The sequence below is a fragment of the Myripristis murdjan genome, chromosome 5 (genome assembly GCF_902150065.1).
Source record: "Myripristis murdjan chromosome 5, fMyrMur1.1, whole genome shotgun sequence".
Taxonomy (NCBI): Eukaryota; Metazoa; Chordata; class Actinopteri; order Holocentriformes; family Holocentridae; genus Myripristis; species Myripristis murdjan.
The window spans coordinates 27,021,917-27,048,198 of NC_043984.1; the positions used below are offsets into that span (position 1 = coordinate 27,021,917).

At 39.9% G+C, this 26,282-nt stretch overlaps 2 protein-coding genes across 2 annotated transcripts; both read left to right on the top strand.

The window, feature by feature from the left end:
• The first annotated feature begins 402 nt into the window (after nt 1-402).
• LOC115359736 (inter-alpha-trypsin inhibitor heavy chain H3-like) lies at nt 403-12,532 on the top strand. Its single transcript, XM_030052349.1, has 21 exons — nt 403-513; nt 929-979; nt 1,623-1,777; nt 2,129-2,233; nt 2,764-2,926; nt 3,072-3,182; nt 3,698-3,826; nt 4,117-4,233; nt 4,459-4,627; nt 4,771-4,896; nt 5,027-5,208; nt 5,453-5,638; nt 5,777-5,916; nt 7,415-7,575; nt 8,319-8,345; nt 8,433-8,486; nt 8,696-8,809; nt 9,091-9,292; nt 9,618-9,790; nt 12,029-12,140; nt 12,309-12,532. Exons 1-21 carry the CDS (start codon nt 403-405, stop codon nt 12,445-12,447), a joined length of 2,727 nt encoding a protein of 908 aa, XP_029908209.1. The 3' UTR covers nt 12,448-12,532.
• Nucleotides 12,533-13,314: 782 nt separating this feature from the next.
• On the top strand, nt 13,315-25,254 carry LOC115359734 (inter-alpha-trypsin inhibitor heavy chain H3-like). Its single transcript, XM_030052344.1, has 20 exons — nt 13,315-13,458; nt 15,280-15,437; nt 15,516-15,620; nt 15,714-15,876; nt 16,432-16,542; nt 16,839-16,967; nt 17,258-17,374; nt 18,037-18,205; nt 18,364-18,489; nt 18,605-18,786; nt 18,919-19,104; nt 20,014-20,153; nt 20,282-20,442; nt 20,702-20,746; nt 20,841-20,885; nt 21,226-21,339; nt 21,418-21,619; nt 22,293-22,468; nt 22,662-22,773; nt 22,903-25,254. The coding sequence occupies exons 1-20, from the start codon at nt 13,318-13,320 to the stop codon at nt 23,039-23,041; spliced, it is 2,721 nt and encodes a 906-aa protein (XP_029908204.1). The 5' UTR covers nt 13,315-13,317; the 3' UTR covers nt 23,042-25,254.
• Nucleotides 25,255-26,282: the final 1,028 nt, after the last annotated feature.

Genomic DNA, 26,282 nt, shown 5'->3' on the forward strand with positions numbered 1-26,282 from the left:
TAGAGATTATCAATTTAACTTTTTATTTATTATTATTATTTTTTTATGTATAGGCATATTCCATATCTTAGTAATAATTACCCACAGGTGGGCAGTCGACTTCCTTTTCTTAAGGGGGCTTCCTGGGATTTTAATAGCTGGCAATGAAGAAGGTAGGCTTTTTACTGTGAAGAGTCTAACTGACACTTATTGTGTCAGTTAGCCTCAGTAGCACAGATATTTTCTTGGAGGTTTGCAAGCACCAACAGACGAACATTTCCACCACAGGGCCTCCTGCACGCTGAGGTCAGGTCTGTTGGTCAAAACACACAACACACACACACTTTGTCCCTCCTCCTGGGCAGGGAGATTGGGCTTTTTTCTCAGTTGTGAAGTCAGCCAGTGTTTAGTGGAAGTTTGGTCATGTCTGGAGCGTTGGGTGTTCGACTGCTGCTGTTGGGCTGCGTCTGCCTCTGGCTGTCCAGCCTGGCCAACGGGGCTCTGGTCATCTCCCAACACCTTGCTGCAGGACAGGTAACTTCACTGCCACTGCATCTATTCAGCCACTGGATCTATTCAGCCACTGTATTTATTTTGACATTGTATCATTTCTGCTATTAGTTTGAAATTGCAGCTTTTTCAGTCAGCTCTTTTTTTGTTTCCTGATGGGCTCTAATGCTGTGGAGACGATAAAAAAGGAGAGTAGCTTTAAACCCTCTGTTCTCCACTGCCTGCTGTATCACTACTATGCATTCATCCTTCCCCTGTGTGTAGTACAGACTGCAGTGTGTAACCAAGCATGTTTTTTTTTTTTTTTTTCCCTTTTTTTATTTACAAGCTACTTCAGTTTATGACTGTGGCTTTTCATGTTCATCATCAGGTCTTGATAATGTTGTTCTTGTTTTCTTACTTTTCTAATTTCTTCCACCCTGCTTTATGTTTCTTCCAGGAGACACAACATGCCCCCACATCAGTCCAGAGACCCGCCAGATTAATCCAGGTGCTTTGTAGTAATTATTTACAGACACAAAATCTGTTGTTTCTATGCTGACCTTACTTTGCTGCAAAGTTGCAGTCATGCTGCTTATACTTTTTTGTCATTGTTAAATAGCAGTATTGCATAAACTTCATGTTCACTCCAAACCACAGCGATACAAATTTGATGTTTAACGATGATTTAACATTCTGTTGTTGCAAATAAACTTGATAAACTCTGACATCTTTTCACTGTGTAAAACATTTATTTATTAATCTTCTTATTAATAAATCTGCCTGTTGAATGGAAATACCAGCATTGTTGTGCTTCTATTCAGACCTCAACAGTACATCTTTTTTTAATTTTTTTTATTTTTTATTTATTATTTATCTATGTATTTACTTTTTCTTACAGAAAAGAAGTATACCAAATGCAATGGTAAGAGAGAAAACTTCTATAACTCAGATCATAATGATGATGAGAAATATCCACACCATCCTACATAGAAAAACCAAGCTCCTGGGTTTAAGGACATAAAAATAATGTGCCTTTATTCAATATATCTACAGGGCTTATGATAGGAGGAGATCCCTATTTTTCTACCCTGTCACTGTTTGTCTTTTTATTTGTGCCTTCTCTACCCCTCTCTCTGTTTCTCTCATCACAGGTAGAGGTGTATAGCGTTACAGTGGACTGTACAGTGGCATCTCGTTTTGCCCACACCGTTCTGACCTCCAGTGCTATTAACAAGGCCAACACCTCACAGGAAATCTTCTTTGAAGTGGAGATGCCAAAGACTGCCTTCATCACCAACTTCAGCATGTTAGTCTGTTCTCCACCTCCTTTCAGTTACTTTGTCTGCATCCCTGCTTTTATTATGGCTGTCTGTGTATGCAATGGTATTTTTCTGTGGTTAGAAAGCAGATTGTTTTGTGTGAGTGTGGCACAAATAATGACATTCATTACTTAACTATGTGTTGTATGTGCTTACCCGACATCTGCCCCATCATATGGGTCATGTAACACTGCCAAATAACCGTTCTTCTTTACTTAACATTTTGTTTCGTTTTGTTTCCTTTCCTTTCCTTTCCTTTCCAACCTTACAATCAGTTTAGAAACACCTACTCCCATTTAAATCCCTCAGTGTTTGATGACTCTTCTTTTCCCTTGCAGGGAGATTGAGGGTCAGGCCTATGTTGGGGAGGTGAAGGAGAAAGAGAAAGCCAAGAAGCAGTATGAGAAGGCTGTTTCATCAGGACAAACTGCTGGACTGGTCAAGTAAGTCAGACTGGACAATAACAAGGAGAATACATGACAAAAGAGTTGCATGCAGGCACAAGCAAAACCTGTCATGTGTCAATGTAAATACAACCTCAGCTGCATGTATGAACAAACACATGCGCAATACAATGTGTAATTCATTTACAATCTACCTCTGCTGCTGCTGTTATACTTTTCACTATTTATTAGAACAGTGTCACTTTATGGCATGTCACTTTATTTATTTATTTATCTTATTTTATTTTATTTTCTATCACCTATCCAGCTGCTGCTGAACCCAGAGTACCCTATTTTGTTTCTATGTATGTGGAAATGACAAAAAAGCTCTTTTGACTTGAAACTCTACAAATATCACCATTTTTCCAAACAAGTCAATTCATCTCAATCAGTTCTGCAATTCTTTGCTGTCATGTCGAAAAGATAAAGCAGGTTATTTTCTAGTTCACTCCTGTGTGTACTAATTCTTTATGAACTGTGCTGTTAAAGATTAGAAGGAATTAGTCTCATTGGTGTCTCTGTGTTTAAAGGGTTTCTGGAAGAAAGATGGAGAAGTTTTCTGTGTCTGTCAACATTGCTGCGAACAGCAACGTGACTTTTGTTCTGACCTATCAGGAGCTCCTTCAGAGGAAACTGGGCCAGTATGAGATTCTGACCCGGGTAAAACCCAAGCAGCTGGTCCAGAACTTTCAGGTAACTCCATGCTCTTGTTTACACCATTCCTCTGTGGGAATTCCTGGGTTTGAGGATGCTAAAAGATAAATGTCTCTCTCTCTCTCTCTCTCTCTCTCTCTCTCTCTCTCTCTCTGTGTGTGTGTGTGTGTATGTGTGTGTGCAGATTGAGGTAGACATCTATGAGCCTCAGGGCATTGCCTTTGTTGATGCCTATGGAACTTTCCTGTCCAATGAGCTGCTCCCTCTAGTGGAGAAAACTGTCACAGACAACAAGGTACCGTTCAAAAAGCCTCTCCTACTCAGATTTCCAAATCCTACCTTTGACTGATACACTTTTAAGTACTTTATGTATGTTGGCTTTGTATTGCTAAGCTTAAGGGAAGTGCCTAAAAATATTTGTGACATGATGTTCATGAATACAAAGACTCCCAATTCGTGAATGCCGGCTCCATCTCAATTTTCAAAATGATCCTGGTTTATCTCACTTTTTCATGTTCAGTGAAATTAAATCCAAATCCTACCTTCAGCATGTCTACTTTTAAATATTGTTTCCCCCGAAACTTTAAGAAGTGTCAAGATATATTTGTGACATGACTGTTGTAAATACAAAGGCATAGGGTGATTTTCCTCTAATCTCAGCTGTATGTCTCACAATTCCTGAATCCAGACTCCATCTCAATTTTCTAAATGTTCCTGGTTATCCCCACTTTCTCCATGCTCAATGAAATTAAGAGGCCAACCAGCCCAGCTGACCTACTGAAACTGAATGCATTAAAATCCCTCTGCTAGGCACACATATCTTTTTCACCGACGCTGGAACAACAGAGGAAGTGTCCAGGATGTGATGGCACATTGATCGATGGAGATTTCATTGTTAAGTACGACGTGAACCGGGCCAAAACTCTGGGAGACATTCAGGTCAGTTGTCAGTAATAACATCAACATGAGCTCTCACAGGAGTATCAGCTGTGTCTGCTGCTCGTTTAAATCAGGCTATAACTTTAAAACTATGCTGAGTCACTTAAACTATACTTTATTAGTTTGCAATGCTTGTGAAGATTCAGATAAAGGAGAACATGATGACCAAAAACATAAAATTAATGTTTAGCTCTGAAAACATTTTTTCTCCGGGTTCTATATTTCTCAAGTTGATTTGTGTCATTTCTTTCACAAAATACAGTAACACTATGTGACTCTTCTCTCTTCAGATTGTGAACGGATACTTTGTGCACTTCTTTGCTCCACCCGATCTACCCAGAGTTCCTAAGAATGTGGTGTTTGTGATAGACAGAAGTGGTTCAATGGCTGGGACAAAAATGGATCAGGTGAGGACACAACACTGATCTTTAAAAATCCATGTGCTTCTGATTTACTGCTGTAAAAATAAATCACATCTTTAGTCACTGAAGTCAGTTCAAGTGAGATCAGATATCTCTAAGAAGATGTTTTTTTGTGTGTTCATGCACTAGGGGATGGGGTATGTCTGTATGCTCAATCATATTTTTTGCATTTGTGCACATTTTGACCTCTGACCTTATAACTGATTGTAGACCCAGGAAGCATTGCTGGAGATCCTCAAAGACCTCCATATGGAGGACTACTTTGCTCTAATCCCCTTTGATCATGAAATTACTCCTTGGAAGAATTCTCTTATGAAAGCAACAGAAGAAAATGTAGCTGAAGCCATGAAATATGTCAGTGGGCTATTTGCCAGAGGAGGTGAGACTTTTGCTTTTCTGCCAAGTGTCCCTGTTCACGTCCTTTTCTGGATGACTATTGAAAGCCGAAACGGATGCTTTGAAACTACTGTCTCATACATGCCGATGTAAGAATCACTGCCACATTGTGTTTTCCTTCTGTAGGAACTAATATCAATGATGCTGTGTTGAGAGCTGTGAACATGCTGATCAATGACAGGAAGAACAATAATGTCCCAGACAGAAACTTGGATATGATTATTTTACTGACTGATGGACTTCCAGAAGCAGGTGAGCAAGAGAACTGAGGAATTTTAGTGTCCAGTAATTTGTATTACAGTATACCAAAGCACATAGTATTTGTGAGTGCTCTTTCATCCATGTGCTTTTCATTGTGCACCCCGTACCTGTGCATGTGAAGGAGAGACCCGCCCTCCAAAGATCCAAGAGAATGTACGTGGTGCTATCGATGGGAACATGTCTCTGTTCTGTCTGGGCTTTGGAAACAACGTGGACTACACCTTCCTGGATGTCATGGCCAGACAAAACAAGGGAGTGGCCCGCAGAATCTACGAGGCCTCGGATGCAACTCTTCAACTGCAGGTGGAGGAAGGACACCTGTATTATGACAATTACGGGTGGCTTCTCAGTTTCTTTCATTTTTGATGCATCCTTATTGAAATAGATTGGTTTGGTATAGACTCATTTACCTACATGTTTGTAGACAAAGTAAGTACCAAGATGTATTCAAATTGAGTCCCCCCCCCCCAACAAACTGGTACTAACCTCACATACCATCTAACCCATTCCTCAGGAATCATGAAAATACTGTATGAATTTACTGCAGGGTTTCTATGAGGAGGTGTCCAGCCCTCTGCTCTCAGAAGTGGACCTGCGTTATCCTGACAATGCAGTGGAGTTTGTGACCACCAACCACTTCAGACAGTTGTTCAATGGCTCCGAGATCGTGGTGGCTGGTCGGCTGAGTGACAATGACATAAACAACTTCCTGGTGGAAGTGTTCGCCAATGGGGTTAGAGGCAAAAACAGCAAAATATTCAATTCATGTGCTTGTGATAGACAGTGCAAAGATAATGCTGAGGTCAAGAAATAAACTGATTTTCATTAGTTGTTTAGATGCAGTTTTTCCTTTCTTTGTTCTCATCTGTAGTTTGAGGAGGACTTCAAGGTGCAGGGCCAGGCCAGTGCTATGGAGTGGGATGTGATCTACCCAGATCAGGAGTACATCTTTGGGGACTTCACAGAGCGCATGTGGGCCTACCTCACCATCCAGCAGCTACTGGAGAAGAGGTCTGTCTGGGTCATTAGGGGCCAGGCAGCCTAAGCTGCCAGGTCCCTCTTGTATTCCTGCGTGTTCTTCTTTCTTTTCTCTGAGGAAGTTCTACTTCCCATGTGTGAAGAAAAAAAAAAAAAAAGAATTTTGCACAAAGGTCCAGTCTCATGCCAGATTACCTCAGATGCAAACACAAGCCAATAGTCCTGATCGTGGTGCTACAGCAAGCCTCTAAATTTCAAAACTTTGAAAATTTTGAATGAATCAACCATATGTGCTACAGCTTTGCAACTTTCATCAAAATGTAGCCCCAATACCGAAGAAACCTTTGTACACTTTACACTTAAACATCAGTCATTCACTTATGGAAGAAATTGTCACAACTTTGACTACAGGGACTGAACCCAAACGCACAACTCAGACGAGAGTTCAACTTAAGTCCTTTAATATCAAGGAAAAGTAACAACTTAAATATCAATACAAAAGTAACAACAGAAAATCACTCTTAAAGAGGAATGGCTGGAAACAGAGGCAAGACAAAAGTATTATAGAAACATGAGAACAAAACTATGACAAAACAAAGTAGCAAAGGAAATTCAAAACCTGAAGTGACTTGACTTGACGAGACTTGAAGTGACGTGACATGAAGCATGGACGAACACTTGACATAGCAGGACCAAACAAGACAAAGCAGGACGAAATGGCACAGGACAATGGGAAACATGGACTATATATACACACACAAGGTAATGGGAAACAGGTGGAAACAATCAGGGCGTGGCAGACAATCAGACCATTGGGAAACACACAAGGGGAAGGGCAAGTGACCTGACACAAGAGGAGAGTGGGATTTCAAAATAAAACAGGAAGTCACGAGGCAAGACACAAGAACAAGACATAACAAAACAAAACATAATTTCTATGACATGACAGAAATCAATCATTGTTAAAAACAAATTACCAACATCCTCATGCTGTGTAGTTGCAATATGTGTATTTTCAGATTTTTGTCTTAATGTCTGATTTTTTTTTTTTTTTTTTTTTTTTTTACAGTGGTTTGAAATCTGGCTTTCCATGCATAGGCGGCTGCTATCATGTGACTGGTTTAGTCAGTTTGTGAAGCCTCACATGAGGCAGTGCTTGCCAATTAGCTCAGTGACATAGAGCCTTGGCCTTCATTCCAGAAATAGTGAGTTCAAGCCTCAGCTAATGTAAAATGCACATTAGAATGCCATCTTCCTATTCTCCACTTATTGCTCAGAATTGCCTAAAATTGCCCAGCCCTGACCATTGCTGCGCAGCTGCTATAATTTCAGTCTACCTTTGCTAGCTGCTAGAGTTTTAAATTTGAATTGTCTCAGTATGGACATTTTTAAACCCAGATAAAAACTGTATTGTCTTTGAGCACAAGCTTGTGTTTTCAGACAGTTAGGGAATTGGAAATAGTCCGGTTTTTTGAATGCCAAACTTGGCTGTGAACAACTCCACGTGTATGATCTATTTTCCCTCTTCCAGTAAGAGTGGCCCCTCAGAAGAGAAAGAAAATAACACAGCCAAGGCCCTGGACTTGTCCCTGCAGTACAGCTTCGTCACCCCACTCACCTCCATGGTGGTCACCAAGCCTGAGACTGAGGACGGACCAGGCAGCCCCCTCATCGCTGACAAGCTGACTGAGGGTAGGGAAAAATGGAAAAGAAGAGGATGACAAATAAGGCTGTAGAGAGTGATACTGAGCTGCCCAGGGAAGCTTTTCCCAGTCTGTTACTACCTGGATATGGTCAAGCCATTCCCTGCATGACAACAACATTGTTGTACAAAGTTATATCAAACACAGTATACACACACACAGCTTTCTCCGTGTGCTGAGTCTTCAACAGGATGTATTTCATGGATTTCTTTATTAAACTATAACTTATAACTTTTTAAGACATCACCTAATCTTCTCCATTTTAATATAATACAAACATCACAGAAACATAATCATATGAAGGCAAAAGATTTAAGCTCATTTACTGTCTGTACACCTTATGAATCACTTGACTATGTAAATCTTGATACAGTCAACCATGAATGTTTCTGTCGTTTATGTATTATAGTAACCCGTTGATCTATGGGGTTGGTTTTACCCCATTCATTGTTTACCATCTCTAAATATATGATTTTTTTGGCCTCATATTCAATGGCTTTTTCCCCAAAGATCACCTGATGAAAAGCCTGTCATGGCTCAAACAGTTGTATTTCTATTCTATAAGTAATTAATGAAGAAATCTATGAAACACTGTGAAAAACATTAGCAATACATACAATGTTGTGAGTCTTTATATCTATCTGTACAAAATTATGTGCAACTATGGCCACAACTGATTGTTAAATGTAATTTCCCATGTTTGTTTGTTTGTTTGTATGTTTGTTTTGGCAGAACAAAGACAACAGGCAGAGAAAACAAGTAAGCCAGTCAACTTCTGTTGAATAACAACAGGAAAATGGCTAGTCCATTCAGTGGATCGTTTGTAACTTGGATATTATTTGTCAGGTTATTACCACAGGACTCACCCACCGGTCTATGCATCCGCGCCCACATACTTTGGTAATTCCTCTCTTGTACTTTTTGATGTCGTGCTGTTGTAATGTGCCATATTTTATACATTAACTGTATTGTCATATATTAAAAAGTACTATCTTATCCCTATATAAGTATCCATTTACCAAAAACACAGCCAATCCCTATGATAGCTGTCATGTCCACCTTGTCTGTGTATTATTCATTGTATTCATCCTCTGATAACACCTGTACAGTGGATGGGGATCCCCATTTCATGATAGAGCTGCCAGAGAGAGAAGATTCCCTGTGCTTCAATATCAACGACACACCAGGAACCATTTTCAACCTGGTCAGAGATCTAACCTCAGGTCAGCAGATTATCATTCATGATATATTTTTATTCCCTCCTTGTCATCATAGGTTTTGGATACCAGAATACATAAGTTGTGACAGTAGCAGGTGATATCTTTCTGACGTTCCTTTCCTCTAAAGTGCTTTAAATACACATTTGTGCATCATATACACTTAGATTCAAATGCCATTCTAGTAAAGTGTTTATTTTGATCTCATTCTAACACTAATAACGCCCCCTGTGTAATACATGACCACACTTTCAAGTGAGATGCTGAATCCCCTGTTGCTTGCTCAGGTATTTTGGTGAACGGTCAGACTATTGGAGATAAGAAAATTCCTCCTGATGGTAAAATCAACACCTACTTTGGTCGTTTTGGCATCGTCCACCAGAGCCTCGGGGTGAGACTGGATGTGACAACCAAGGACATTTTGGTGTCCCAGGATGGTAAACGGGTCAAGATGCTGTGGTCTGATGCAGCCTCTCTGAAAGGGGCCAAGTGAGTGCTGGCTTTGAGATCATCAGCTCCGTCAGTGATAGACAATGATACAGACAAGATCACTATGATATCTGATGCTGAGGGACCCTAACAATCAGTTCTCACCAACAGCCGTGACTGTAGCTGTCCACCACAAATATTAGTTGCTTAATTGTCTACAGAATATGCTTTGGTAGCTTAGAAGTTAAGGCTTACTTACCCCAGTTCACTTGCATTAATGTTTAAAAAATCTGTCAGGCTGATATGCATTAGTAAATCCATAGTCTGACTACTTGGCTGCCACATGTCTCCTCTCTCCCCTGCCTTCTTTCTCTCCCTCCTCCAGTATGGATCTTCTGTTGACCAAGGACCGCAGCCTGACGGTCACTCTAAGAGATTCAGTCAAGTTTGTGATCCTGCTACACAAAGTGTGGGAGAAGCACCCCTACCACCAAAACTATCTGGGTTTCTACACCCTGGACAGCCACCTCCTCTCTCCTTCTGTGCACGGCCTGCTAGGTATATTACACACTCGGGGGTTGGGGTTAATATACCTTAGAAATGCTGTCGTGGTGTCAAAACATGTCATTTCCTCAGAATGAGCAGCATCATGTCATTGGAATAGACTACAAAAGTGCCTGTGTCTTTTACTCTCCCCTGGGAATCAGGTCTTTGACACCCCTTAGTGGGGTAGTATTGTTATGATCTGCATACTGAAAACAGGTGTTAGTGCTTATTTTGTTGGTAACTTTTCTTTGGAAGCTGATTCTTCACCAATGATTATGATGATGATTTTCTTTAACAGTTGTATATATTCGTTTTTTTGTTTGTTTTGTTTTGATTTGTTTTGTTTTGTTTTTAGAAATTTGCAAACTTAAATTCTTAGATTAACTTAAATTCATCAGTAGTTTTAATTGATTGACCTTTCACAAATATATTTGGATACTCTCCTTTTTTGATTTGTTTGTTAAGAAATGTAGCCACTGTCTTGTCCATGTTCAGCATAAGGCACGCTTGGTCAAGCCACTCCACCACTCTGTCCATAGCCTTAGACAATTTGGCTGCAACTTCATTGTGATTTTTACCATGGGCAAATAAGACTGTGTCATCCGCACACATTATTGTTTTTACATTATCACAGACTGTGGGGAGGTCATTGATATGCAAAACAAAAGAGGACCGAGAATCGATCCTTGAGGCACTCCCACTGTACAGGGTTGGAGAGTAGAGAGTTTGTCTTTGAATTTGAGTTTCAATTTGATTGCAATTGGTGATTTTAATGAAAGAGCTTAACAGCGACTCAGCTGTGGGCTGGCAGAAAAATGTTTTCTATTGCTGATGTGACATGGTGGCTATACGTTCCTTGACTTTAGCTAGCAAGAATAGCTGCAGGTGGGTAACTAGGCTGTTTAATTAAAAAATGACATGCAGTTTACAAAAAGAAAGGAGTGGTTACCTGAAAGACCAGTTCACTCAAAAATGACAATGTTGTTAATTATTATCTTTTTAACCTTGCGTTAAAACACAGGTGAAGCATCCTTGAGATACCTAGTGCAACTCCAAGGCAGCCTCCTCCATCAGAATTACTCCTTAGGATTTGTCCAACATTATTTAAGTCCTCAAAAGCCAAAATGTCACATCCTGAGTAAAAGACCTAAATATTCACTTTTATTTAGCACAAATCTTCAGTACAGACTTTGATAGCAAACAGCTCATTCACCCAAGCCTTGAAGGTCTTGAACTAAGCCAAATTTGAACAATTGTAAAATGTGAACTCCTATAACATGGGCCCTGTTTTGCACTAGACATTAGAATATGCTTTTTCAGAGTTTTTTTCCATGCCAGTATTGGGAAATTCAGACCAAACTGGAGTGAAGGGCCACCATTAGAGGTTATTCTAGGCACTGTTTGGGCCCCAGGCAGAAACAAAACACACCGGGCCCTTCTGGCAGCCATACATTGCACTAATGTTACTAACTCATACTTAATTAAACACACATCAAATAACTTTTGCAAACAGCACACATTTTTATTTTCTCATGTCAATATTTATATAGATAGCAAATAAAATGTTACTTTACAAAATATAAAAAAGCTTCAATAATAAATAACTGCTTAGTACAAATATTTTTTAAAAATAGTGTACAAGTTGTATACTATTTACCAAAGACTCATAATTTCAGTTTAGGGAAATGTAGCTTAAATAAATGCAAAGGCAATAGATTGCAAAAACCCAATATTTTATCTGCAAGTTGCTAAAGAGTTATAAACAATAGGGGCCTCAATGTGACCTACTGAAATATACTGTTAATGGCTACGTTCACCTGCTATGTTTTCAAGGCCTTGATAATGGGTTTACTAATACAACAATGCCAATTATCATCCTTAATTGTCATTTCATGCTCCTTTTTCTGCTGTCGTGCTTTCTCATCTCCTCTTCCTCTTTTTTGCATTTTCTCTTTCTTTTCTCACTGCCAGAGGGATAATGTCTCTTCATTTTGACGCTGGGTGCTTTTCCAAACAAACTCCTGCAAGCTGCAGTCAATTGTTTCAGGAGTGTTTTCAAATGACAGATGCAAGATAGGGCCCTTAAGTTTTTTGAAACAGCAGAGTGGACCCAAAAGTGTCAGTCATCTGGGACCCAAAGCAAATGCCTGCTCTGTCTGCCCTGTAAAATCACCTCTGGCCACCATGCAGGCCCAGAATGACTCTGCTTTTGCAGCTGATGTTTATTTACAATGGTGGGCCTCTCTCCAGGTCAGTTCTACCACGGGATTGAGTTTGAGGTGGCAGACCTGCGTCCAGGAGAGGTCGAAGAGAAACCAGACGCCACCATGTACATTAAGGGACAGGCGCTCAATGTGACGAGGTACACTACACGCCCCTTACCAACATATATGTCCATATCAATGAGAAATGTTTTGCTGGATGTACTAGTGTGTTCCAATAAAAAAAAAAAAAAAAAAAACATTGCATCGCATTCAAATTTTAGCACAGTTTAATCACTGTGTGATGTGTCTCTCTCCTTGTTCGACAGAGGCTGGCAGAAAGATTACAGATGGGATGTGAAGAATGGAGAAAATGTTCCCTGCTGGTTCGTTCACAGTAATGGAACGGGTCTCATAGATGGAGACGCTTCAGACTACGTCGTGTCAGGCCTGTTTAAGACAGTCTGAGAATAGGTAGCAGACGATGTCATCAGTATCTATGACAGAAATCACCAATGTCAAATTTATATAATGTTTAAAATTATTCCTGGATTTGGTACACACTGTGAATGCACTAATATCATTTACCAAAGACACATAGATTAAAATCAAAGTATGGCACTGAAGCTAATGTGAACTTTTGAAAAGTTTTGAGATTAGAAGGTAGGAACCTGGTGATACCAAATAAAAAAAATAGAAGTGTCTCCCACTTTGACACAATTTGTTGAACTTACTGAAAACTTACTTCATGGTTAAATGATTCACATAAAGAAGTCCTGTGTTCACCAAATAGCTCTGCATGTGGTCTTTTTCTTTCTTTCTTTCTTTCTTTCTTTCTTTCTTTCTTTACAGGAAATGTCTTCATTGATTTTTGTTAATATGCTGTACAATTTTAAGGTGCATGTCTGCAACACCTGATGATGCAATTCAATTTTCCACATATAGAGTGTGGGAAAAAACATCATGTAGGAAGCCTTTGCATGCTGTGACACACACCATGCGTGAGTGTACACACAAAACACAATCTCTCACGATCACATCCCTGGGAAAAAAAAGAAAAAGAAAAAAGGGAATGGGAAAGTTCAGATCGCACAAACAAAACTAGTTATAGTAACGCCTGCAGCCAAATGTAGAAAACATGAAGTAGTTGCATTGTTTATTAAATTATCCACTGCATGTCCAGACATTCCTGTTACACACGGACGTACACACATATACACACACACAGGCACACACACACACACACACAGCGTAGCAAAGCCCATTATGTGGGCGGAGTAAAGTTGTTATGATACCAGCTCGGATGCCTTAGATTCCCTGCACACTTCAGTTTCAGCCATGCTGGGAAGAAGACCTTCATGTTTCTCAGGCATTCTTGTGTCATGGAACGTGCTGCTGCTGTGCCTCAGTATCTGCCTCTGCCATCCAAATCAGGCCGAGGCAGCTCCAAGCATCTCCGGGAGCAATGCTGCAACACAGGTATTTAAAGTAATCCTTGGCTAGATTTTCAATAAATGGCTGTTTCCTTGTTGACCGTTTCTCATAGGCTTTCAATGGTGGCATCTCTCAAATGCTCTCTGCACCAGCCTTTGTGAGAGTGTATGTCTTTCTTGGGCTGATACTGTTGTGTTCAATACAAGCATGCTTGAATCAGACTGTACTTACAAACAAAACTAACTTGGTGTAGGACATTTTGTACAGTATCTTGATGAAGGGCATCTGTGCAGTGGATAAAAGGGGATATGGATCTGTGTATGATTGTACATGTAAACAGACATATTATGTGTGCTGCTATGTCAACTGCATTCTCTTAGAATACCCAAGACAAATGTTCCTAAGGGCGACAGTCAAGGCTACTGTAATCTAATCTAATCTAACCAATTACAGGCTATTGCCCTGTTGATGTTTCATTCTGTGCTGTAATTGGAAGTTTTCTACTCAGTTTTTGGCTCAAACAAACATCATCATATGTCTCCAAAAAGATGTTGACGTTGAAAGAATAGGCATAAACTAAATTTCTTTTTTTTTTTTTCTTTTTCTCCTCAGAGGAGTCCAAACAGTGAAAGTGTAAGGAAGTAACTGATGCATTAATATCAGAGTGATGAAAAATCTCTTCTGAGGGTGCTACATGTAACATTTAGGAACATCAGTGTAGCCCACAGTTAATGTCAAATTAACTGATGCCTTGAAATACCACAAATAAAATCACCGTACAACACGGGGCCTGTATGTGTGTCATGGTAATTCCTTGGAGTTTTTCTGACGAGAAGTGCACTCAGGGGTCAGTTTCAATTGGCTACATGTAGGGTGGTGCAATTCCGGTTTTGGTGTCCCACAAAATGCCTGCGCCTCCACCTCTCCACCACATCTTACCACAGAGGCAGTCATTCTGTGCTATTCTTGTGGCTTAGCTGACAGAGGAGAACCCTAAAACAACAAACAAACTAACATACAAAAAACATATAAAACCATATAAACAGGACATTATGTAACTTATGTTCTCATATGCACTTATAATTCTTAGAGGAGTACACATGTATACTTGCACTTCAAGATTATGATGCCACCAAAGAAACAATGCAAGTGAGGCAGGGCCTGTAATGAGACAGATTAAGAGATTATTTTTTGACAATTTCTGTCATCCACAATTGCTTGAAGGGTGTATGAGGCCCTTTCTTTTCAGCTGATCAAATTCTTATAGTCATCTTAAGGTGGCAGGGTATGTTGTTCCATCTGCAGCTTTTAATTTGTAGGATGTGGTGCCCACTCTCAAAGAGTTGCACAACTACACATGAGTCATCCATTGCGGGTAGGACTGTCCCTTTTCTGGGTGGATTCATGTTGCTATTGTTTGAATCACTGTCATTCAAAACAAAGGTTTCAGTGTGCACCATTACATATGGAAAACATGGTCCTTTCAGTATGCACAGAAACATGAATTCAGTTTTTAATAGACATCATCTGCCCTTGGTGACACATAAAGGTTGCTTTATATTGTTACCCTGCAACTGCAGCGCCTGGACAAGAACATCTGTTTCTTCTTGGCAAACAGATGTTGTGACCCAGGTTATTTTCCACACAACATTTGTTTTCTCTTTCTCACAGATCTTTCACTTGCACACCTTTCATTTGCATCTGCCAATGCTGGAAACACTGAAAGCAATTTCCAATAAATGTAGCAGTTATTTATCGATGTAAAAATGATACACATAGCACCATTACTCTGTGTATTCCCTTACAGGCTGTAGAAGAATGTCAAAAGCCTGTCCTTACTTGTCATGCTTCCTTCCGTTCTTTCAGACAGTGGATGTGCACAGTCTGACCGTAGCCTGCACAGTTGCATCTCGTTTTGCTCACACCGTTCTGACCTCCAGGGCTATGAACAAGGCGAATTCCTCACAGGAAATCTTCTTTGAAGTGGAGCTGCCTAAGACTGCCTTCATCACCAACTTCAGCATGTTAGTCAAAATGCTTTATTTTGGGGAAATACTATATGTTTTTTCTCCATTTTGGTTTACTGTTCTTTTCCCTTGCAGGGAGATTGAAGGTCAGGTCTATGTTGGGGAGGTGAAGGAGAAAGAGAAAGCCAAGAAGCAGTATGACAAGGCTGTTTCATCAGGAAAAACTGCTGGACTGGTCAAGTATGTTGGACTTAAAAGATTACAGGATGACTTACAGTAGCCATGATGCAGTGGTATGAATGTCATATTAAAGTAAGTGATGCATTTTCAAAGGGCTTCAGGAAGAAACATGGAGAAGTTTTCTGTGTCTGTCAACATTGCTGCTAATAGCAACGTGACTTTTGTTCTGACCTATGAGGAGCTCCTCCAGAGGAAACTGGGCCAGTATGAGATTGTGACCCGGGTAAAACCCAAGCAGCTGGTCCAGAACTTTCAGGTTGAACAACTTTTCATTATTTTTTTCCCCCACTGGTTATAACATACATATCTTGAAATACTCGCAACTTCTGGGATCTGCATAATTTGGCATGAGAACTATGACAGGTTTGTGACAACATAAGTTAGATCTGGTACCACCATGACTCTACATGATTGATTGATTGATTGACTGATTCTTTTATTTAAGTGTCATGCTTCAATTATAGAAGCCCAGCCCATATGGACTTACAAGACACTGTTGTACACATTACAAACCATGCTCAAACATACAACAAGAACAACAACAACAACAAAAATAAACATCAGAATAAATCAGGAATACAAAGTCAAATCCAAATCCAGACACCTACAAAATATACCCCTCAGGTTTTGCATTAATTAAACAAAATACGCTGCCTTCTGTTCCAGGCCTTAGAAATAAAAAATTGCAGTCTTAAATACTTCAGTATTAAAGAGCCATTTCAATTTCTGGCCATCATCTACCCAGAATAGCTCTACATTTGGTTTGCCACAAGAAGCCTAATTTTGTGTGTGCGTGCATGTGTCCGCACAGATTGTGGTCGACATCTATGAGCCTCAGGGCATTGCCTTTGTTGATGCCCATGGAAATTTCCTGTCCAATGAGCTGCTCCCTCTAGTGGAGAAAACTGTCACAAACAACAAGGTACAGTTCAAAAAGCCTCTCCTACTCAACTTACATATTTTTAAGGATAAAAGTATGTTATCTTTTTGTTCTTAAGCTTTAAGAAGTGTCCAGAAACATTTGTGACACGACTGTTGTAAGTACAAAGGCAGAGGGTGAAGATTTTCCTTTAATCTCAGCTCCATGTCTCACAATTCCTGAATCCAATTTTCAAAATGTTCCTGGTTATCCCCACTTTCTCCATGCTCAGTGAAATTAAGAGGCCAAGCAGCCCAGCTGACCTGCTGAAACTGAATGCATTAAAATCCCTCTGCTAGGCACACATATCTTTTTCACCAACGCTGGAACAACAGAGGAAGTGTCCAGGATGTGATGGCACATTGATCGATGGAGATTTCATCGTCAAGTACGACGTGAACCGGGCAACAAGTCTGGGAGACATTCAGGTCAGTTGTCAGTAATAACATCAACATGAGCTCTCACAGGAGTATCAGCTGTGTCTGCTGCTCTTTTAAATCAGGCTATAACTTTAAAACTATGCTGAGTCACTTAAACTATACTTTATTAGTTTGCAGTTCTTGTGAAGATTTAGATAAAGGAGAACATGATGACCAAAAACATAAAATTAATGTTTAGCTCTGAAAAAAATTTTTCTCCGGGTTCTATATTTCTCAAGTTGATTTGTGTAATTTCTTTGACAAAATACAGTCATACTATGTGATTCTTCTCTCTTCAGATTGTGAACGGATACTTTGTGCACTTCTTTTCTCCACCCGATCTACCCAGAGTCCCTAAGAATGTGGTGTTTGTGATAGACAGGAGTGGTTCAATGGGTGGGACAAAAATGCATCAGGTGAGCACATAACACTGATCTTTGAAAATCCATGTGCTTCTGATTTATTGCTGTAAAAATCAATCACATCTTTAGTCACTGAAGTCAGTTTCAATTAGATCAAATATCTCTAAGTAGATGTTTTTGTCAGTGCATGGGTTATGCCCAGTAGGCCAGGTTATTGTCTTGGTTAAGTAGCTGGTCCGCTTAACCAAGACAAAGAGTTCATTACTGAAGGAAGACATCTCTCTAAAGATAATTAAGGGTTAGCAGATAGAAATTGTCCAGCCTTACAAATATAATGAGTTAAACTGGAAAAAGAACACTGATGCTGTATTTTTATGAAGACTCTTCTTCTTGAGGAAGCTTAGATGCTTTGGTTTCAGCAAGAAGCTTCTTCATGTTTTTGTTTATTTATTTATTTTTTAAATCAGGGAGTCTTAGCTAGTGTCCTCTTCTATGTTCTGCTCTGCCGGATGGGGCAGCATCACTGTGGATGATAAAATAGGATAAACAAGATGATCAGAGAGGCTGGCTCAGTGTTTGGTCCTACCCCAGAATCACTTGAAGTCACTGTGGAAAAGAGAAGACTCCACTGCACAGTGTTTTTAACAGATTTAGAAGCTCACTTGTATTTTTGCATATGTGCACATTTTGACCTCTGACCTTGTAACTATTTGTAGACCCGGGAAGCATTGCTGGAGATCCTCAAAGACCTCCATATGGAGGACTACTTTGCTCTTATCCCCTTTGATGATAAAATTACTCCTTGGAAGCCTTCTCTTATGAAAGCAACAAAGGAAAATGTAGCTGAAGCCATGAAATATGTCAGAAGGATACGTGACAATGGAGGTGAGAGTTTAACTTGAGACTTTTGCTTTTCTGCCAAGTAACGCTGTTCACGTCCTTTTTTAGATGATAATTGAAAACTGAGATGGATGCTTTGAAACTACACAGCCTCATACATGCCAATGTAAGAATCACTGCCACATTGTGTTTTCCTTCTGTAGGAACTAATATCAATGACGCTGTGTTGAGAGCTGTGAAGATGCTGATCAACGACAGGAAGAACAATAATGTCCCAGAGAGAAACTTGGATATGATTATTTTACTGACTGATGGAATGCCAAATTCAGGTGAGCACGAGAACTGAGGAATTTTAGTGTCCAGTAATTTGTATTACAGTATACCAAAGCACATAGTATTTGTGAGTGCTCTTTCATCCATGTGCTTTTCATTGTGCACGTGAAGGAGAGAGCCGTCTCCCAAAGATCCAAGAGAACGTGCGTCGGGCTATCAATGGGAACATGTCTCTGTTCTGTCTGGGCTTTGGAAACGACGTGGACTACTCCTTCCTGGATGTCATGGCCAAACAAAACAAGGGAGTGGCCCGCAGAATCTACGAGGCCTCGGATGCAACTCTTCAACTGCAGGTGGAGCAATAGGACCGAAAACCTTCCACAGAATATTGATGTGTCAATCACAAAGAGAGTATCAGCAGAAGTTTGGGGATATTTATTCACATCAGGGAGTTCAATATGTTATTGCATGCGTGTGTGATCCAGGGTTTCTATGAGGAGGTGGCCAGCCCTCTGCTCTCAGAAGTGGACCTGCGTTATCCTGACAACACAGTGGAGTTTGTGAGCACCAACCACTTCAGACAGTTGTTCAACGGCTCCGAGATCGTGGTGGCTGGTCGACTGAGTGACAATGACATAGACAACTTCCTGGTGGAAGTGTTCGCCAACGGGGTACGAGAGGCACAACATGAGATCAATTTAAACATGAGTTATACAGCATATAGTTATGGTAATGACTTAACTGACACAATTTTTTTTTTCTTTATTTGCATCTATGGCAGTCCCTTTGACTGAACTGTGATTATGTTATTGCAATTGAAAGCTTTTATAGATAATTAAAGTCCAGCCATTTTTTCAAGTGCCTCTCTTACGCAGAACACCTCTTAGTGCCTTGAGTGCATGGGTGAGTGCTGAGCTGTACACATTGAGTGGTATCTATTTGTGATAAAAGTCTTTCACTGTGCTTAGAGGACAAACACAGAATGCAAATATTGCTGCAAACACCAACTGAGAGGTTGAAGCTCCCTGTAAGAACATTATGGAGTATTAGCTTCCTGATTATATGCCACATGTCATAAGTTTCTGTGCAAATTTATAATTTTACATCATGATGTAGTGACCCTATTTGTCTGAATTGGATACCACTGGTTTAAGAGGCAAAATTGCCCATCTCAGTTGTTACATAAATGACATATGGCGCATTAGGAGGCTGAAATAGTAGGTTTTTCAAAAAAGTCAAAATGATGGAAAAACAAAGCACCTGCAAACATCCAGTGGTAAAGTTGCAGAGCATGAGCTTCAGCATCATATGACACCAGTCCTCAGTTGTAAGGTCAGTCAGTGGCAAAGTTAAAAGCATAAAGTTTGACCAGATAACGGTGGTAAAGGTATAGCCAAGACCAAGGCTGTTGTGTCTCCCTCACCCTCATAGAAGCACAGCCACATGCAAAATAACTGTATTTCTCCTCCAGACCTGTTTTTTTTTTTTTTTTAAATCTCTTCTCCTCTCCTTTTCCCTCCTCATTTCCTCTCATGTTATTTCTGTTTCTATTATTTCTCCTGTCTTTTCTCCCCGTCTAGCCTGAGGAGCACTTCCAGGTGCAGGGCCAGGCCAGGGCTTTGGACTGGCATGTAACCTACCCAGAGCAGAAGTACATTTTTGGACACTTCACTGAGCGTCTGTGGGCTTACCTCACCATCCAACAATTACTGGCGAAGAGGTTTATTTGAAGGGCCTCTGGCAATCTTATCTACATGATTATCTACGTCATTATTAAAAGATAACTTAATGTACTTTTTTACCAAGGCAATATAATTGGCAGTTTACATCCTTTTTCTTCTTTCCTAGTGAGATTGGTACTCAGCAGGATAAAGAAAATGCCACAGCAAAGGCCCGGGACTTATCCCTGCAGTACAGCTTCGTCACCCCTCTCACCTCCATGGTGGTCACCAAGCCTGAGGCTGAGGACGGACCAGGCAGCCCCCTCATCGCTGACAAGTTAACCGAGGGTAGGGCAGATGGAGCAGGTTGAGGGCATGGAGTGAATTTTTTTTTTTTTTTTTTTTTTTTTTTTTTTTGTTAACCCAGGATTTGGCAGCTAGTGATAATATCTTTCCCTGTCTGCATGTATGGTTACATTAGCTGTAGTCTTTTTAGCACTGTAAGATTTACGTTCTGCCTGTGTTTTGCTGATTTGTGCCAGCTGTCCGGCATCTAAGTTTACACTGTAGGCTCTCTGAATGTTTCTTCCTCTGTGTTGTTTGACAGACCAGCGGCAGAGTGAAGAGAGAAATCATGCACTTGTCAAGCAAGGTAAGGAAGAGTAAGAGTGAACATACTCACACTCGTGATTTTGGACTGGTTACACTTACAGCCATACTGTATTGTTTACCATTTGTGAATACAGGTGGTCATTCAAGCCATGCTTCCATGCCCCATGATCAGTTTGATGGTAAGCTGTCTGTAATAATCATTTAAAGCATCACAGGAATTCATTCCACACTACTGGCTTTACCTGAATTCTCCACTTAATGTATATGATTGGATAGGAACTGTGAGATGTATGCACATATATTCCTTGTGGGTGAACAAAAATCAGTGACCTGGTCGCTTTGTCATTGCTCATTTTTTGATCTGTATATTTTCTGTTTTAGAATTGTATTTGCTGTGTATCTTTTTATCAAGTGTCCCATATTTTTCTCCAAATAGAGCCAGGGCCCAATTGAGAAATAATGCCACTGTTTTTATTTAAATCAAGCATACTACTTCTTACTCTGAATATGCCTGTACAGTGGATGGAGATCCCCACTTCTTGATAGAGCTGGCAGACAGAGAGGAAGGGCTGTGCTTCAATATTGATGACAAACCAGGAACCATTTTCAACCTGGTCAGAGACCCAACAACAGGTCAGTTCCACTGTTTTGCAAAGTTTTCCAGAGACAAGAATGAACAGCTGTGGTGACACCATGCCCATCTCTTTCCAGGCATTTTGGTCAATGGACAGATCATTGAAAAAAAGAAGGTGCACCCTGATGGAAAAATCAGCACCTATTTTGGCCGTTTTGGCATCATCCATCAGACTCTGGGGGTGAGGCTGGAGGTGACGACTGAGGACATTTCAGTGTCCCAGGACGGCAAACAGGTCAAGCTGCTGTGGTCTGATACAGCCTCTCTGAAAGGGCCCAAGTGAGTAACAATGCTTTCCAGTTATTATCATAAACAGACTAATCAGACTAAATAAACTGTTAAAACATTGTTATGTACTGAAATAAGTTTCAAAGACTTTTTAAAAAAGCTAATTCTGAACTAAAACTGTTTTGTACAACGTATTCTGAATGACATGAAAATACCACTCCTACCAAAAATGGTAAAACTTGATGTTAAAATTTGTGTTAAAAAAAAATCTTGAAATACTACTAATTCTAATGCTTAATCCTAATAATGCTAAGAATAATCATAATAACTAACATAATAATAATCATAATTATATTTGTATTATTATTGTTTTAAGTAAAAATGAAAGCCAAACAAATGATGAAGTTCACACTGAAAAGTGACTAAAGCTTCACAAAAACACACTTTAAACATTTTAACTTATTATTAGATTATTATTGGCAATAAAAAAAGACCCACTCACTTGTCCAAGTCTACGTCGTAGAAATACAACAAAGTTTTTACAAGCAGTTTCTCACCCTGGCCTGTGCATCTCCCTAGCTTGAAAGTTTACACATTGCCTGTTTGTGGCATTAAGAGAAAAGAAAACAATCACAACTTAAACTGGTGTGTTTGACTGTGAGGTGTTTTGTTTTATGAAATTCCTCACTGTCATGGATCTCACTCCTTTTGGTCTCTCCTGCAGGATGGACCTCAGACTGACTGAGAACTGCAGCCTGACAGTGACCATGAGGGACTCGGTCAAATTTATGATAATCCGACACACAAAGGTGTGGCAGAAACGCCACTACCAACAGGACTACCTGGGTTTCTACACCCTGGACAGCCACCTCCTGTCCCCTGTTGCTCACGGCCTGCTAGGTAGATATGGTGCAGTTGTGGACACTACGGGGCAGGAGTAGCAAAATTCAATTTATTATTGTTGTTATTTGGAAGAAATACCAAAAAAAAAAAAAAAAAAAAAAAAAAATCAGGGGCCATACACACATAGAATTCTGGAGGTTCCTTATTATTTTATAATTAAGTTTTCAAAAGGTGATGTGTTTCTATCCAGGTCAGTTTTACCACGGGATTCAGTTTGAGGTGGGAAACCAGCATCCAGGTGGAGTCCTGGAGGAACAACGGGCCACCATGTATGTGAAGGGACAAGCGCTCAATGTGACCAGGTAAAGCTTAAATGCACACATACACACAAACACACACTAGGTAATAACTTCTTGAGATCTGACTAAATAAACAGTAAAAGCAAACATACACACCTCGGTGTTGGTTTTGTCTTTCCCTCTCCTGCACAGACACTTGCAGAGGGAATTCAGCAGGGATGTGAAGAATGGTGAGAAGGTTCCCTGCTGGTTCGTTCACAATAATGGAGCGGGCCTCATCGATGGAAGCGCCTCGGACTACATCGTGTCAGGCCTCTTTCACACTGTTTAAATCTCTTAAACTGAAAATCTCAATGGTATTGCACTAGGGTCACATGGCTCAGAGCTATGTGCAGGATGAGAATGTCAAATATGGAAGATATGGACGCCCCTAACACTGCCACCTGTCTGCATCACAGCACATACACACTAATGGACACATTTACTGAACAATAATAGGCCAACTACTTTTACCGAGTACCAAGCAGCAGATGCAAATGAACACAAAGTTTATCATCATCTGCATTCATACTTCATATTAACAGCCCGGGCCACAACAACAACAATCATGAATAGAGACATATTTTCATTCTTTAGCTGACTGATTGAGCCATTAAGGAATAATTAACACATCAATGAAAAAAAGATGAGAAAATGAACTGTATTTGCTGTATTTCAGGGCTTATTTTGTTCACATTTGTAATTTTGATAGACTTTGTAGTAAAATCCATCAAAAACAAACAAACAAACAGATTGGGTCAGTAGCTCAATGATTGATTTTGCACTTAAAAAAAAAAAAAAAAAAAAATCCTCTATTTTGTATCTTTCTGTTTTTGAATGTTTCCTGAAAATGAAAGAAAGAACCTCCCTCAAAATCTATTATTCTCTCTCCGACCATGTTTTTATGGCATTTTCATCATTAATGTTACAATGACACGTTTCTGTCTACGAGCTTTGAGTATACAAAATCATCAGTAATCATGATTTTTATTGATAAAAAGCAACAACCTTAGTGTCTGGCCAGCTTCTGTTGATTGCTATTTGGCTAAACTAACTTTCTCTCATCTATTAAAGTGTTTCATGTGTACTTTGACTGCAGCAACCTTTTGGCAGCTTGTATCGGGGCAGGGCTGCTGGGATGAGGCGGGTCAGCAGGTCATGGTGTAAACTTACATTCATTCTCTACAGCCTTTCCCATAATGTTACCTATAACCAACTTATTCCTAACCCTAATCATATCCCTGACCTTATCCTAACCGCAACCTCAACCCTAACCTTAACCAGTAAGCCAAAATGAACAACCAAAATGTAAAAAGTGAGCTCCCAGGGTTTGTCTGCTAGATTGTAGTGGAATGGGGGTTGGGTTTGTTTACATAGAAAAGTGTCGTGACATAGAAATGCTTTGAACCCCATGCATTTCAAGGGAGTGGTGTGCTCTTTCTGGCCAAAGAGGTGAGGCAATGCAATAAAGCTGCAATTTTTTTTTTTTTTTTTTTTTTTTTTTTGCAGGGTGTGAGCTGGAAAAGTTGAAACTATTTAAACTTTTGAGGGGATAGAGCACACCAGGACACCGATCATTAACAAGGGGGCTGGAACTTAAAAAACAACAGCCATAACACATCTCTCCCCTCCACCCTCTTGTGCCCATGCCTAGTTGCCTGTCTTCAGTGTGCCTTGCATTTTTTTGTGTGAATGGCGCCATACTCAGGATTTAACCATTATGATTGGGCTTCTCAGTTACCGCCTTATCTGGAATATTGGGCCTTGTCAAAAAAGCCATAAATATTTAAACCTCTGTCAAGACACCCACTTGATTACCTACTGGTTGTTTCCCCATTATGTAGGCAGTTGGTTGTATTTGATGGTTGTTTATGCTCTGTGTTTGAAATTAAATAATGCTGTAGAAGCCACATTCTCTCATTTCGAGTTTGACCAGCAGGTGGTGCTGTTTCGCCCTTTTGTAGAAATAAGTCATTGTGCGCTCATTCACCATAATTACATATTATGACAATTCCTAAAAAGGAAGCGATTCATTTTATGACTGAGTGCCAATGTCATGAAAATTTATTTTTTATTTTTATTATTATTATTATTATTATTTTTAAGCACTAATATATATTGTTTGATGAATGAAGCAAGTGTGGTCATGTTTTGCTTTATTATCCAAACCACTGTATTATCACAGCTTTAAAGAATTTATTACATAAAATAAATAGGTGAACTTTTGTCTCTAGAGAAATTTTGTCTCTGTCCACACTGTCACACTGGCCCACAGGAGCCCACCAGGATTTCTCCCAGTACTCCAAAAATGATATGACATAAGATGAAATTTGGTTTTGTATCATATTACTAGCCCAGTGTAAGTAATATCCAAGTTTATGACTCATCTATGTTGGATACTGGACTCTGATTGTTCAGTTAAAACATTCTACAGTCCATCATTTCTGACTGTCGTCGAGGCTGTGGTCAATCTGCGACCTCGCCACCACACCTGTTTGTTCCAAATTAATGCACCTCACTAAAGACGGACTGGCACCACCCACTCTTGCATTGTTTTATTGTAGTTTCTTTGCTGTGATGTTGGTGTGTACAGTATGCAATGTATTAAAGCCGTGTAATATGCAGGATAATCTACTCCAAGTAGGTCTGTTATCGAAAAAAAAAAAAATAACCTGGGCAGAAGGCCTCTCATGCTTTAAAACTGCACAGCTTGCATCACAACCTCTAACACTTTATGGGTGCGAGGTAACCCTATGTGCAGTGATGAAACTCAGTCACTCTCTTCCTCGGCAGATGCCAGCAGCACTGGAGGTGTGCCTTCACTCGCTGTAATAAACAGGCTGCATTTTATCTTGCTTTTCAGAACATGGGTGCAAATTAAGAGTGGTGTTTCGCATCTATGGTGTTGTGTTCTCATTTGTATAACTTTCCTTTGCATTAGGTAGCTGACAGAGAGAGAGAGAGGAAGCTATGGGCAGAACGCTGGTGACACATGCTGGACTACAAAACTCACAGGCTTTGCAGTTCTTTGCATTTCTTTGCAATTTTTGGAGGACAGATTTTTTTTTTCCAGAGGTCGTGTTAGTGCATTTGGATTGTGAATGAGAATTGTTTGGAACACAAATGTTAGTATCATTTACACTGATGAGCCCTTGGACTGTGGAATCAAAGGAAAACAATTCAGATTAACCCCTGAGAAACAATGAAATTCATCTGGCACTTTAACTAAATGACGGTGTAGATTTCTCAAGCAGGGGATTGAGAATCTGCTGCCCACTTGCAGTCACCAGCCAGGCTCAATTGTGATCCCTTTTCTGGACTAAACTACTTTAAAACTCACCCACCTTGGACTAGTAGGCGATTAATGTCATGGCTTTAAGGTACCTGTAAGAATATGGAAACTGGTTCATGACAGCAACAACAATAATGGGATCAGATAGCTGGTAATTCCAAAACATGTTAACAGAAAATGTTTATTGTAAATGCATTTAGCAAAATAATATTGTAATCAAAGCAATATCTAGACTACATTC